Source organism: Peromyscus eremicus, chromosome 4 (genome assembly GCF_949786415.1).
Source record: "Peromyscus eremicus chromosome 4, PerEre_H2_v1, whole genome shotgun sequence".
Taxonomy (NCBI): Eukaryota; Metazoa; Chordata; class Mammalia; order Rodentia; family Cricetidae; genus Peromyscus; species Peromyscus eremicus.
The window spans coordinates 17955542-17967044 of NC_081419.1; the positions used below are offsets into that span (position 1 = coordinate 17955542).

The following is an 11503-nucleotide window of genomic DNA, read 5'->3' on the forward strand; positions in this document are numbered from 1 at the left end:
AAAAGTCAGATGATAACTGCAATCAGCCCCCTATCATCAGCAAAATGTTGGAATGTTAAGTCCCAATCCCCTCCCCCAATTGCAGTGCCACTGACAATGTCCTAAATGACAGTCTGGGCTCAGCTCCGCCTAGACTCTTGACAGGTTCAACAGAGGATTACTGATGTGTACACTCAGCACTCCTGGGAAACCTGTGAAATGGGTATCTGTCTGCTAGGAAGAGCTATCTCTCCCTTATCTCCCCCTACCTCAGCAAATGAGGCATCTAGGTCCCTATTAGCACATACCCTTAACGTATCAAAGTTCCATGCTGGCTGCTGGTCTCTTCTGGCCCACAAACCTCTTCACCACTACTTTTAACTTCCAGGCTCTTCTGGCCTGCACACCTCCCCCACTTCTTTAGGCATGACTTTTCTTACCATTCTGCTACCCTCTCTGCCTCCCAAGGGGTAATCATGTCAGCTTTGGACTCCTCCAAATGAGTTTTGCTTCTCTTTGCCCCCCAAAAGTACCCATGGCAGCTTTGAACTCCCTAAATAAACCTTCTTCCCACCTGTGGAGTGGCCTTGTTCAGGGTTTTACTGTTCCCTCCCTTACACTTACATGTGTGTCTAGTGGGTGTGTACATGTGAATGAAGGCACCTATGGAGACCAGAGGTGTTGAACATATGGAGCTGAAATTACACCAGTTGTTTGTGAGTCACCTTGTGTGGGTGCCGGGAATTGGACATCCATCCTCTGCAACAGGAAGAGGTACTCTTAACCAATCTTTCTGACCCCACACTCTCTGGATTTTTATAACTGAGAATAGAATGCTGAGTTCTGTCTTATAGTGTTCTCAGCCTTCACCTAAATCTGAGGTTAAGATAGACCAAATTCTAATAAGTACACAAAAATCCAACAGTATCAATTAAATGACATTCTTAAGTTTTCTAATGTCAGAAGATGATAAACAGCTATTTCTGTGTATAGCTTCCCTGTATTTCCCCCAGGTTTTTAGTAGACAAATGCTGTAAAAAGCACTAATTACTCCTTAAACAGAACTCATATCTACCAATTGTACATTTCAGAAACTAAGAAACTGACCCATCTCCTGTTTCAGCATCTTCATGAATCTTTACTGTTGATTAGTTAATAGATAATTGGGTAAAGAACAGACAAATCTGAAGTGAATCCTAGGTTACCTGCTGCAAGCTGTAAGAATATAGAGATTCAGCCGTATAAAGCTATACATAGAAAGATCAAGGAATTTTTGTAGAGGGAAGCCATTTATCAGGGAATATTTGGTGTTATTCAGCTTTTAATATATACCAGCTGTCTTCTACTATGAAGTTCTTGTGGACTCATATATTACTAGGCCATATGGTAAACTGTTAAGCTTCTCAGACCTTCTGCTGATGTACTAAGTAACACCCCTACAGAGCCTAGGAGACAGGCAGACTGTAGATGCTTAGCCTTTTTTCTTGTGCAACTGAAGCTCAGACTTTCCTTCTTCATACTGGCCAAATGGCATTCCAGAGCATTTGACTGAGAACAAAAGATATTTGCAGATCCAGGTTGGAGTGAAGGGAGGCAGAATTCCTGGTCAGAGAGTCTTGTGCCTGGAGAGAAAGGAACAAGGCAGATCTTTTGTAGAGAATAAGGATTGTGTTAGGTCAAGAGAGTAGGAAGAGAAGAAAAGAGCATGGACGGAGAAACTGAAGACAAAGATGAGATCGGAAGCATAGGAGCTTACTAAAACTATGAGAGGACAGAAAAAGAAGGGACAGGGAGGAGCTGAGTGTCAGGACAGAACTGAAGCTGTGTAGATAGAATTTTGTCTTAGAGAAATAAAGGAAACGGACAAAAGAACATGGTGTAAATAGATTATTTTCCCTCAGATAACCCCACGCCAGATATCTTCCCCAGGACTGTGAGAGGAATCTTTCAAGGGCAGACCCCTGGGAAAATTTCAATATCTACCTTTTGCATTTTCTTTCATCTGTCTGTCTGTCTATGTATGTATGTATGTATGTATGTATGTATGTATGTATGTATGTATGCTATCTATCTATCTATCTATCTATCTATCTATCTATCTTTCTATCTATTTATAGATATAGTCTCCCTACTTAGCACAGATTGGCCTACAACTTTCTAGGTAGATCCCAAATGGTGCTAGAAAAAAACTGGGCATTTAATGGGGAAGAGTGAACTAGATCTTTATCTCTCTGCCTGCATAAAAATCAATTCTAAATGGATCAGCTACCTTCATGTAAGACCTGATACTCTGAAATTGCTATTGGAAAAGTAGGGAAAACTCACCAAGGAAGAGACATAGGTTAGAACTTTGGGAATTAAACTCTATTTGTCCAGGAAATATGGCCAACCATTGGTAAATGAATTGTCATAAATGTCACCATATGAACTAGTGTGGATATTATCAAAAGATGAGAAAAACATTTGCCTGTGTGTGAATTGGAGACCCTTGCACATTGTTGGCAGAGCAAACATTGATACAATTATCATGAGACACATTGTGGAGATTTCTCAAAATGTGAAACCATGTCTGCCCTGTGATCCAGTCATCTCAACATTCTGGACATAACAAAGGAAAGGAGGTCAGGATGCCAAAGAGAATTCTGTACTGCCCCATGTATCCGAGACATATTCCTGACAACCAGGCTATGGAGTTAACCAGCGTGCAGCAAGGGGTGAACTGATACAGCATAGTACAGGACTCTCACAAAACCAAAACCAGACCTGCCAGATGGCCCATGCTGGCTGTGTCTCCACAGGAAGAGAAGTGAGATGCTTTTTTAGTTTCTTCCAACATTGATTTGGTTGCAGGGGCCCAGGACTTCTGTCATTTTGGAAGCCTCTCAGTCTCTAGTTCACATGACAGCACAGAGCATCCCTTGCCCCTTGAAGGAAACTCTACCCCCTCAACAGGATGTGAATGGCAGGGCAGAAATACAAATTGAGGAGGGAACCAGGTTACAGGCTACACAAAGGCAATGCCTTGTAAGTAGGAGTCAGGGCTCTTGTGAGCATTTACACACCCAAATATAAGGATTTTTTTGATGATGCTAAGACAGGACAACTGCAGAGAAAGATGGAAGTATTTCAAAATGAATCAAAACCTAATCCTTTAACAATGTGTCTACCCTATATCCATATGTCTGTTGAAGAAGAATGTGATTAGGCCTTATAATTCAGGAGGTATAAACCTGTCACCCCAGTACCCAGGATTCTGAACGGGAGCATCAGGAGTTGTAGGTCAACCTAGGTTACACAGTAAGACCCTGACTAAGAAAAAGAAAGGAGAGAGTGATACTGAGACTTGTGGTCAACTTGAGTCCACCTGAAGGACATTATGCCAAGAAAAATTACCCTTAAAAGAGAGAAATACTTCATATGTGGAGCCAAAACCAAAATTCTCCATTAGTGATAATAGCGGGATGGAGTGATGTTTCCAGGATGCAGACTAGGCAGTATGTAGGAGGAAGAGGGCAGAGATCTAATGCACAGAATGAAGACCAAAGTACATCATGGAGAATGAGGGTTGCTCTCACCACAGGGAGAAAGGGTGCATTCAGAAGACAGACATGCTGACCAATTCACTATCAGAATGTTTATATAGATATAAATCAGGACACCAGAGCATGCGGTTCAAATATACAAAGGAATTTATTGTAGCAAGAAAACAGTCTCTTTATTCAGATATTTGTGCCGTATATCTTTTTGTCTGGTGCCTGTCTTTCTTGGTAACACTTCTGCAGAGCAATCTTATGCCCAGCTCTCTGAGCATATCCTCCATGGCTGATCTTCACCTGGATACACAAGGCATAAAGTCATCAGTCACTCAGCTCTCACTATCTAGGACCTTTCCTTAGAGACTGTCTTCATGGTTCGGTTCTCTAGGTATTGGTTGATGTCACTCTCTAAAAGGGGACCCACTCTAAAAAGCCCTCAAATTACTGTCAGTGTTCTCTATGTCTGTCCCTTGCAGCCGGCAGTACTTCTGATGGAGAAGTGGTGTCCCTGCCTAGGTGACCAAGGGAACAGCTGACTCCATAGAGTAGATGGAAGGGACTGAGCAGCACCTCACCCTCACATGGCTCCTGCCAGTACAGAGAGGCATCACCCTCAATGAGGTAAGTCTCTGAGCTGCCTCAGACACTGTTCTCCCTAAACCAGGGGTTAGTACAAGGGCCTGGGTGCTACCTGGATCAGTAGACATTTTCCCTTGTTCCTCTTTAGTCCATCTGCTTGTGAGTCTCTGGCCCAACTTCTCTGTCAATCAGAAGAAGCCTCTTTTATCAAGGAGACCTGAAAACAAGACATTTTGGTAAGATTACAAAATGTTTAGTTGTCCATCACCCTGTAACCAATCACCTCTTCCCCATGGCCTGAGCAGAGGAGCATCACCTGTGTGTCCCTCTTCCATCCAGTGTGTTAGGGCTTGAGTGGCATCTCCTGCTCTAAGCACCATCCAGTTGAAAATGTCCCTTGCTGAGTGTAGTCCCAGGAGTCTCTTTGGTAGCCCCAGCATAGGGTCATACAGGCAGCAAAGGACTTTCCCAGCCTGCTGCCTGGGGACACAAAGCCTCAGCAACAGTAATGTCCCTACAGGATGTCAGAAAGAAAACGGCTGGGATCTTTGTGTGAGATACTATTGAAAATAGTATCTTGGGGTGTAGTAGAGTGTGGTCTTGGGGTGTACTAAAGTGTGGTCTTGGGGTATACTAGAGTGTGGGCCTAAGGAGGGGTGTGAATCTGACCCCTTAAATCTCTTTAGGTGTCTCTGAGATATCTTAGGAGGTGGAAATATGGCAGGAGACCATGAGCCACCCAGAGGAACACCCGCACTGTCAGGCCGGGGGTTGCCATTGTTTTTCCATCAACAGATTCTATCCACGATCACGCTTGGAACCAGCTCCATCTCTGAATCCAACTGTCAAACACTCCAGACTTCACCTTGCTTCCACTCAAAGCACAGCTGGTGGGCCTTACCTTGCACAGGACCGGATGCCCTGGGGCAAAATGTGCACCATGGCATGTGTTGGCTTCATATGACTCCTGCGAAGCAGTAGAGCAGGGTGGTTAAGTGATTGTGTTGGGGGTAGAGACAGGAACAAGCTGAGTTAGAGGGATTTGAGGCATTTCCAGGAGGGAAATCACATGAAATATGAAATTATCTTGCTTGAATAGGAGTCCTCTCCAGTTCAAGCAAACTTCACTAGTGTCAACTGTGCATGAGGTACATTGGGAGAAGTATGTGTGTGTGTGTGTGTGTGTGTGTGTGTGTGTGTGTGTGTGTGTATGTGTGTGTGTGTGTGTCCCTGTCTGTTCAGATACAGAGTACAGAAGAGTACATCCATATGACTCAGGTTGCAAAGCAACAAGCAGTTCACCAGTAAGTGCTAGGGTGAGTTGTGAAGGTGTCTGGATCTGGTGGGGACGGGAAGCAAGCTGTCTAGTAGTTCAGGATGGTGCTGAGAGCTGCACCATAACTAATGGACTCACCTGTTCCCACACACTCTACCTTCCCAAATGAGCACAAGATGGACACTCCCTGCAAACTCGTCCCTCTGTGTCTGGCTCCAACCTGGTCAGCAATACTCATCTTGAACACATACAAACTGGCCAGGCCCTCTGGGGTCCTCCTCTGCTTCCGGTGCCGATGTCTCTTCTAATGGCTCACAGGTACACCTGGAGACAGGTAGCTGGAATGACGATCACACTGTGCGTGGAAGGTCCTCTGAGGCCTGTTTTCCTAATGATCACAGCACTCCGTGGATCCTTGTTTAAAGGACTTCTGGTCCCACAGAGTGCTTCACTTTACTGGCACAATTGTGGCACCACCAGCCATCACGAACCTACCTACAAGGGAGAGTCAGGAGGATCATGAGTCTGTCAGACCCGCCTCCCAGAATCCTTTCTCAGTCCTCAGGGTCCAGGTGATGTGAGAAGGGTGTGCCATGCCCCCTCCTCCCCAGTCATCATCTGCAGACACAGGAACACTTTGCACCTAGTTTCAGCCTGTGATATGAACACAGCTTCCCATGGCACACAGCCATCTGAACTTCCTACCTGGCTCTCTCCAGCGCCCGTGTGCATCCTCAGCATGCTGCTCTTCACTCTCTGGTTTCAGCTTTGGGGGAGCACAGTGCCTCCAACAGCACTTGAAACAGACACAAAAAAGGGCCCTCTTAGGAGAACATGCAGGTCTTCTGCTTGGCTGTGCTGGCCCTGCGCAGTGCTGGGCCCTCAGTCTGATTCCTCCTGAGTGCCTGTCCCATTGCTCTTTACCCACCCTTCTCCTCACCCTTGCCCAGCCTCGGGCCACTATCCTCTGCTATCTATCTGCATCTAGGTCAAGTTTCTCAGGAAGGATACTGTGGGATTTGCTTTCTGGTGTGATAATATAGTATCACCTATTCCTACAATCTGTTTATTTAAAAGCATAGCATTTAGTCCAGGAAACAGCGTACTGAGTAAAGGTACTTGACCTTAAGCCTGGGGACCTTAATTCATTCCCTAGGACCCACATGGTGTAAAGACAGAACTGACTCCTGCAAGTTAACTTCCACACACATATAGTAAATAAATATTTTTTCTTTAAAGAAAAGATCATTAAAAAAAAAAAAAAAAAAAAAAAAAAAAAAAGAGGCCTAGATAGAAAAGTGCATTGGAGCCTCTCCACCTACCTGTTACCTTGGCTCCCTCCATGGTCCTCTAAGGTCACAGGCAGGATTTTGTTGCAGCCTAGGCGCTCCCTCTTTTCTGTTGGTATGCAGCAGCATAAACTTCTCAGGCCTTTTATAATCCTGCTCTGTAGGCTCTTCCAAATCCGCTTTCTAAAGGGGGCTCTGGGTGCAGTCTGGCACCGGCCACTGAGGTGTCCCTGGGATGTTTCTGGGGAGGATGGGCTGAGGTCTTTTTCTTGTACGATGAGACCCTCATCCTGGGCCTCCTTGCTGGAGAATGGGGGTGATCTATCCTGTGAGGTCATGTTCTTTGAAACAGCTGTAGCCACACTGAGGGGCTGTCCTCTGAGGTCCTCCTGAGGTGCAGTTTGTAGGAGAGATGACCTGGTCCTTTCACCTCTCCGACTAGCTGTAGCCACTCTGTGGGGCTGTCCTCTGAGGTCCTCCTGAGGTGCGGTTTGTGAGAGCGATGAGCTGGTCCTTTCACCTCTCCGACCAGCAGTAGACATGCTGTGGGGCTGTCCTCTGAGGTCCTCCTGAGGTGAGGTTTGTGGGAGAGATGAGCCAATAATTTCACCTGGTATGTTGACGTCTTGGCACTGAACTTCCTCCATTGGGGTGTGATGAGATAAAACATCCTGTGAGGACGCCTTGCTCTTTGATTTGTTAGGGCCAGCTTTGGACACATTCCAGGATAACTTGCTGGAATAAGTTTCCAGTGCTGAAGACACTGTGGTACATATTTCATCGGAGGTGTTAATAGTGCTCTCTGAATCCCCCCAGGCGCTGTTCATGAAAGTAGCCTCATGTACACGCTGGGGGCAGATTCTGTGAACTGGGGCTGTTTTCTTGTCAGGGCAGTTCACGGTGGGAGGCATACTGTACCTCGTTTTCCCCTTTTTGTTATTCTCGGGACTCTCAGGTAGAGTGGGCAAAATGGAAGAAGTGGGAAGGATAGGGACACTAGATCCCCTCTTTATAGTCACTTTAGGTATTGTGGGAAGGCCTGTAAGGTTCAAGGTTCCAGCAGACTGCTTGGGCCGAAGATGTTTTATAATGTCATCTTCCCAGGGTGACTGCTGCCTAAGAATCAAGTAAGTGGCCATCACTTGATCAAACTTCTTCTCCCGTAAAGCTTCCATTATCTCTCCTTGCTTATAACCCATGACGCCCATGATGACCATCACAGTGGGGTCTGGGTAGCTGTCCTCATTGTTCTCTCTAAAGGGATTGGGAGAACCTTCATTGCCATGCTTCAGCCATTGAAAGCCCACAACGTCACCTATTCTTGGTCTTTCTCCAGGATTTACGGTTAACAACTTAGCAATAACATCCCAAAGCTCTGGCGACAGCTTGAAATTAACGGGGTACTTTCCTGCCAAGATTTTGTCCTTTAGCATTCCAAAGGTAGTTCCCTTGAAAGGGAGGCACCCTGTAGACATAAAGTAGAGTACAACTCCCAAACTCCAGATGTCGATTGCTCGGCCATCGTAGCCTCCACCTTCAAAGAGTTCTGGGGCACAATAAGGAAGGGTCCCACAGAAATATGCTAGCTTCTGCCCCATGGGAAGCTTGGTGCCCAGCCCAAAATCACTGAGTTTTATATTTCCTTTGCCGTCCACTAAAATATTTTCAGGCTTTAGATCCCTGTGAGCAATCCCTTTCCTGTGACAATACTGAAGGGCACACACCATCTGTTTAAATACCTTACGGGACTCGTCCTCAGGTAGGTAGCCAAACTCCACAATCCTGGCCATCAGCTCTCCGCCTATGGCATGTTCCATAACCAGGTAAGTGTTTTTTGTGGTGTCGATTATGTGAAGAAGTTTAATGATATTGGGATGGTCTAGAGATTTCATTATTTCAATTTCTGATTTGATGAAGATGTTCTTTGAGCTTTTTGGGAGAACTTTTACTGCTACCTTTGTCTGGGTGAGTAGATGGCTAGCCAATTTTACTTCTCCAAATGCTCCCCGACCAAGGGTCTTTAGGATTTGATAGTGCTCTGTTAAAGCCTCTTCGTCAAAGGAGTTGTACTGTAGGGTGTTGCCTTGAGCCATTTCCCACTTCCTCATCTTTGTCGATATAAATGCTCGTACCAAGACCAACTAGTGATGCAAGATAAAAATTAATTAAAAGCAGGTCTAGGAGAAACATTTATAGCTACAAATTCCCGCGGTTAAAAAAAAAGATGGTTGTCCAAAATAACCTAATGATGCATGTCATGGTCATAGGACAACAAGAACAAGCCAAACCCAAGAGAAATAGAAGAAATGCTCAAGTCCAGAGCAGAAATTGATGAAATGGAAACTAAAATAATACAAAGACCAATGTAACAAAGACTTGATTATTTTAAGAATAAATGTAACTGATGTAATCTTAGCCAAAATAACGACTAGGAAAATTTAAGATACAAGTTAATAATATTAGAGACAAAATAAGAAACTAATAGAAAACTTTAAGATACAAGTTAATAATATGGGAGACAAAATAACATGGTATTACCAGAGATACAACTGAAATCCAGACATCTAGACAATCACTAGGGAATGTTTTTAAAATGTTCCAGTGAATTGGAAAAATCTAGAATAAACTTCTAGACACACATTAGCTACCAAAACTCAACTGAGAAGATATAAAACACCTAAACTGAAAGACTGTCAGAGTCAGAGGCAGTGGATGACAATACAAACTGTTTTCTGGACAAAGCAGGGCAGTTGCCCATCTGAATTTACAGCATTGTGACCTGCTTAAGCTCACTCCAGACAAAAATCTCTGCATGAAGAGGGGAAGTGGGACAAGAAGTCACACCCCTGACGAACTATTGACAACTGATAGATTCCAGGAGAGGGAGAACACATTTAAGGGTGTGGCCCCTGGTAGGTGGGACCGACCACTCTCCAGTGGAAGGCCATATATCCAAGAGTATAAGGACAACAGAAACTGTACTTGATGGTGAAAAACAAAACAAAAAGACACAAATATGGGTGGTAGGAAAGGGAGTATGGAAGATCTGGGAGGAATTGGAGGAAGGGATAAACATGACCAAAATATATTGTATGAAATTCTCAAAGAACTAATTTAAAACAGAAAAAAAGCAACAAAATCGAAATAGTAATTTAAAATAATCTCTTGACAAAAACAAACAAACAAACAAACAAACAAAAAACTCCAGGATCAGACAAACTCATTGGTGATTTCTATCAGACCTCTGAAGATCAGAGTGCAGAGCTAAGCCACTAGTCAGCCATAGAGGCCAGGTGTTGATGGCTCACACCTTTAATCCCAGTACTAGAAAGGTGGAGACAAGAAGGGAAATGGCTGGGCAGAGAGAGGTGGGAGGAGACAGGAGCTCATTGCATTCAGTCTGAGGATTCCTGGAGACAGAATGTTGCACACTTTTAGTCTGAGGATGGCTAGAGTTAAGAAGTCTCTCTAGTTACTGGCTTCTTTGTCTTAATGATCTTCAGGAAAGCTTTGTTAGAGCATAAACAAAATATCACCAAGATACCAATGCTTCTCAGATGATTCTATGAAATGAAAAGGGAAGGATGCTTCCAGACTCATCCTAGGAGCCTGTATTACTTAGGTACCAAAACCAGGTGGGTACAGTAACAAGAGAAAGGTATAATTAACATCCTTGGTGAACACAGATGCAACAGTCCTTAGAGTACTTAATACTTCACACAAACTTCCACAGCACTTAAAAGGATCATACTTCATGATGAAGATGGGTTCACCCGGTCATGTAAGGGCTGCAAATATGCCAACTGATTAGCAATGCTGTGCAGAAACAGAAGGGCAAGAATCATACACTCAGCCGAAAAGAGTGAAATTGTCATTTTTCAGGGGAAAAACCGCATGGACCTGGAAATCATGGTGTTGTGTATAACAGGCCAGTCCCACAATGACATTTGTTTTCAAGTCTTGGATCTCAGTTTGGGGAGGGGACCTGATAGTAAAAGGGGATATTAGGGATGTGAAGGGTAAAGAGGAGGGGGGTAAGTATGTAAAGTAGGTGAATATTATCAAACATTATGTGCATATACAGAAATGTTACAGTGAATATTTTTTACTTTTTATGCTAAATATTTACTAACAAAATCTTTATAAAGAAAAAAGAGACAAAGAAAATGAGTAGTTAGAAAAAAAATGGAAGATAGTTAACAAAGAAAATTTAAAATATGTAAAAACTAACTTCTAAAACCAGAAACATAAAATACAAGAAATAAAAGGAAAAATGAAAACCAATACCCCCAAAGCACAACCAGCAAAGTGAGAGGAAAAACTCACTCTGTCAAGTACAAGAAGTCACCAGCATCCGAGTCCAAAACTTCACCGATATCCAGGTCCAAAACTTTTACCAACATCCAAGTCCCACAGATCACCACCTAACAGCTCTCTGTACTAGAAGGACAAAACCCAGCCCTAGGCAGTGTGTTATATGCACAGGTGTCAGTCATTCCTCACAGTGGCTCCTTGTGAGGTCAGAGCAAGCCATGGACCAATGAGGGATGGGCACACTCCTGTCAAAGGCCTGTGTTAGCTACTCTGCAGTCACTGCTACCAAGTGCCCCACAGAAAGTAACATAAGGAAGGGTCCTTTCGGCTCACACTTTGTGAGAACAGGGAAAGCATGGTGGCAAGAGTAGCTGGTGTTAGCATGTGGCTGCTTACACTGTACTGGTGGTCACCCCACCTCCAACACAGGCTTACAAACTGCTTCCTGGAGCTAGACCCCTGCCCTAAAGCTAGGCTCCAACTTCCCAAGACAATCACCTGCTGGAGAGCACAAGTTCAAACACAAAAAT

The 11503-nt window shown here is 44.2% G+C and overlaps 1 protein-coding gene across 4 annotated transcripts; it reads right to left on the minus strand.

Moving 5' to 3' along the window:
• Positions 1-3650: 3650 nt before the first annotated feature.
• Positions 3651-11143, minus strand: LOC131909098 (sperm motility kinase X-like). 4 transcript variants are annotated; one of them, XM_059260396.1, is made up of 8 exons: positions 10986-11143; positions 6693-8800; positions 6076-6166; positions 5509-5694; positions 4996-5061; positions 4411-4608; positions 4207-4311; positions 3651-3812 (listed from the first exon to the last, which is right to left on the minus strand). In XM_059260396.1, exons 2-3 carry the CDS (start codon positions 8765-8767, stop codon positions 6133-6135), a joined length of 2109 nt encoding a protein of 702 aa, XP_059116379.1. In that variant the 5' UTR covers positions 8768-8800; positions 10986-11143; the 3' UTR covers positions 3651-3812; positions 4207-4311; positions 4411-4608; positions 4996-5061; positions 5509-5694; positions 6076-6132. The 4 variants fall into 4 exon arrangements, with proteins under 4 accessions (XP_059116379.1, XP_059116376.1, XP_059116378.1 ...); XM_059260393.1 differs by having other exon boundaries at positions 4996-5694; XM_059260395.1 differs by having other exon boundaries at positions 4996-5708.
• Between the last annotated feature and the right edge of the window lie 360 nt (positions 11144-11503).

Coding starts and splice junctions, on each gene's coding strand:
- LOC131909098 (XM_059260396.1), bottom strand. CDS start 8,767: ATGAGGAAGTGGGAAATGGCTCAAGGCAACACCCTACAGTACAACTCC. Junction 6,167..6,692: donor GGAGGGAGCCAAGGTAACAG/GTAGGTGGAGAG, acceptor GTCTGTTTCAAG/TGCTGTTGGAGGCACTGTGC.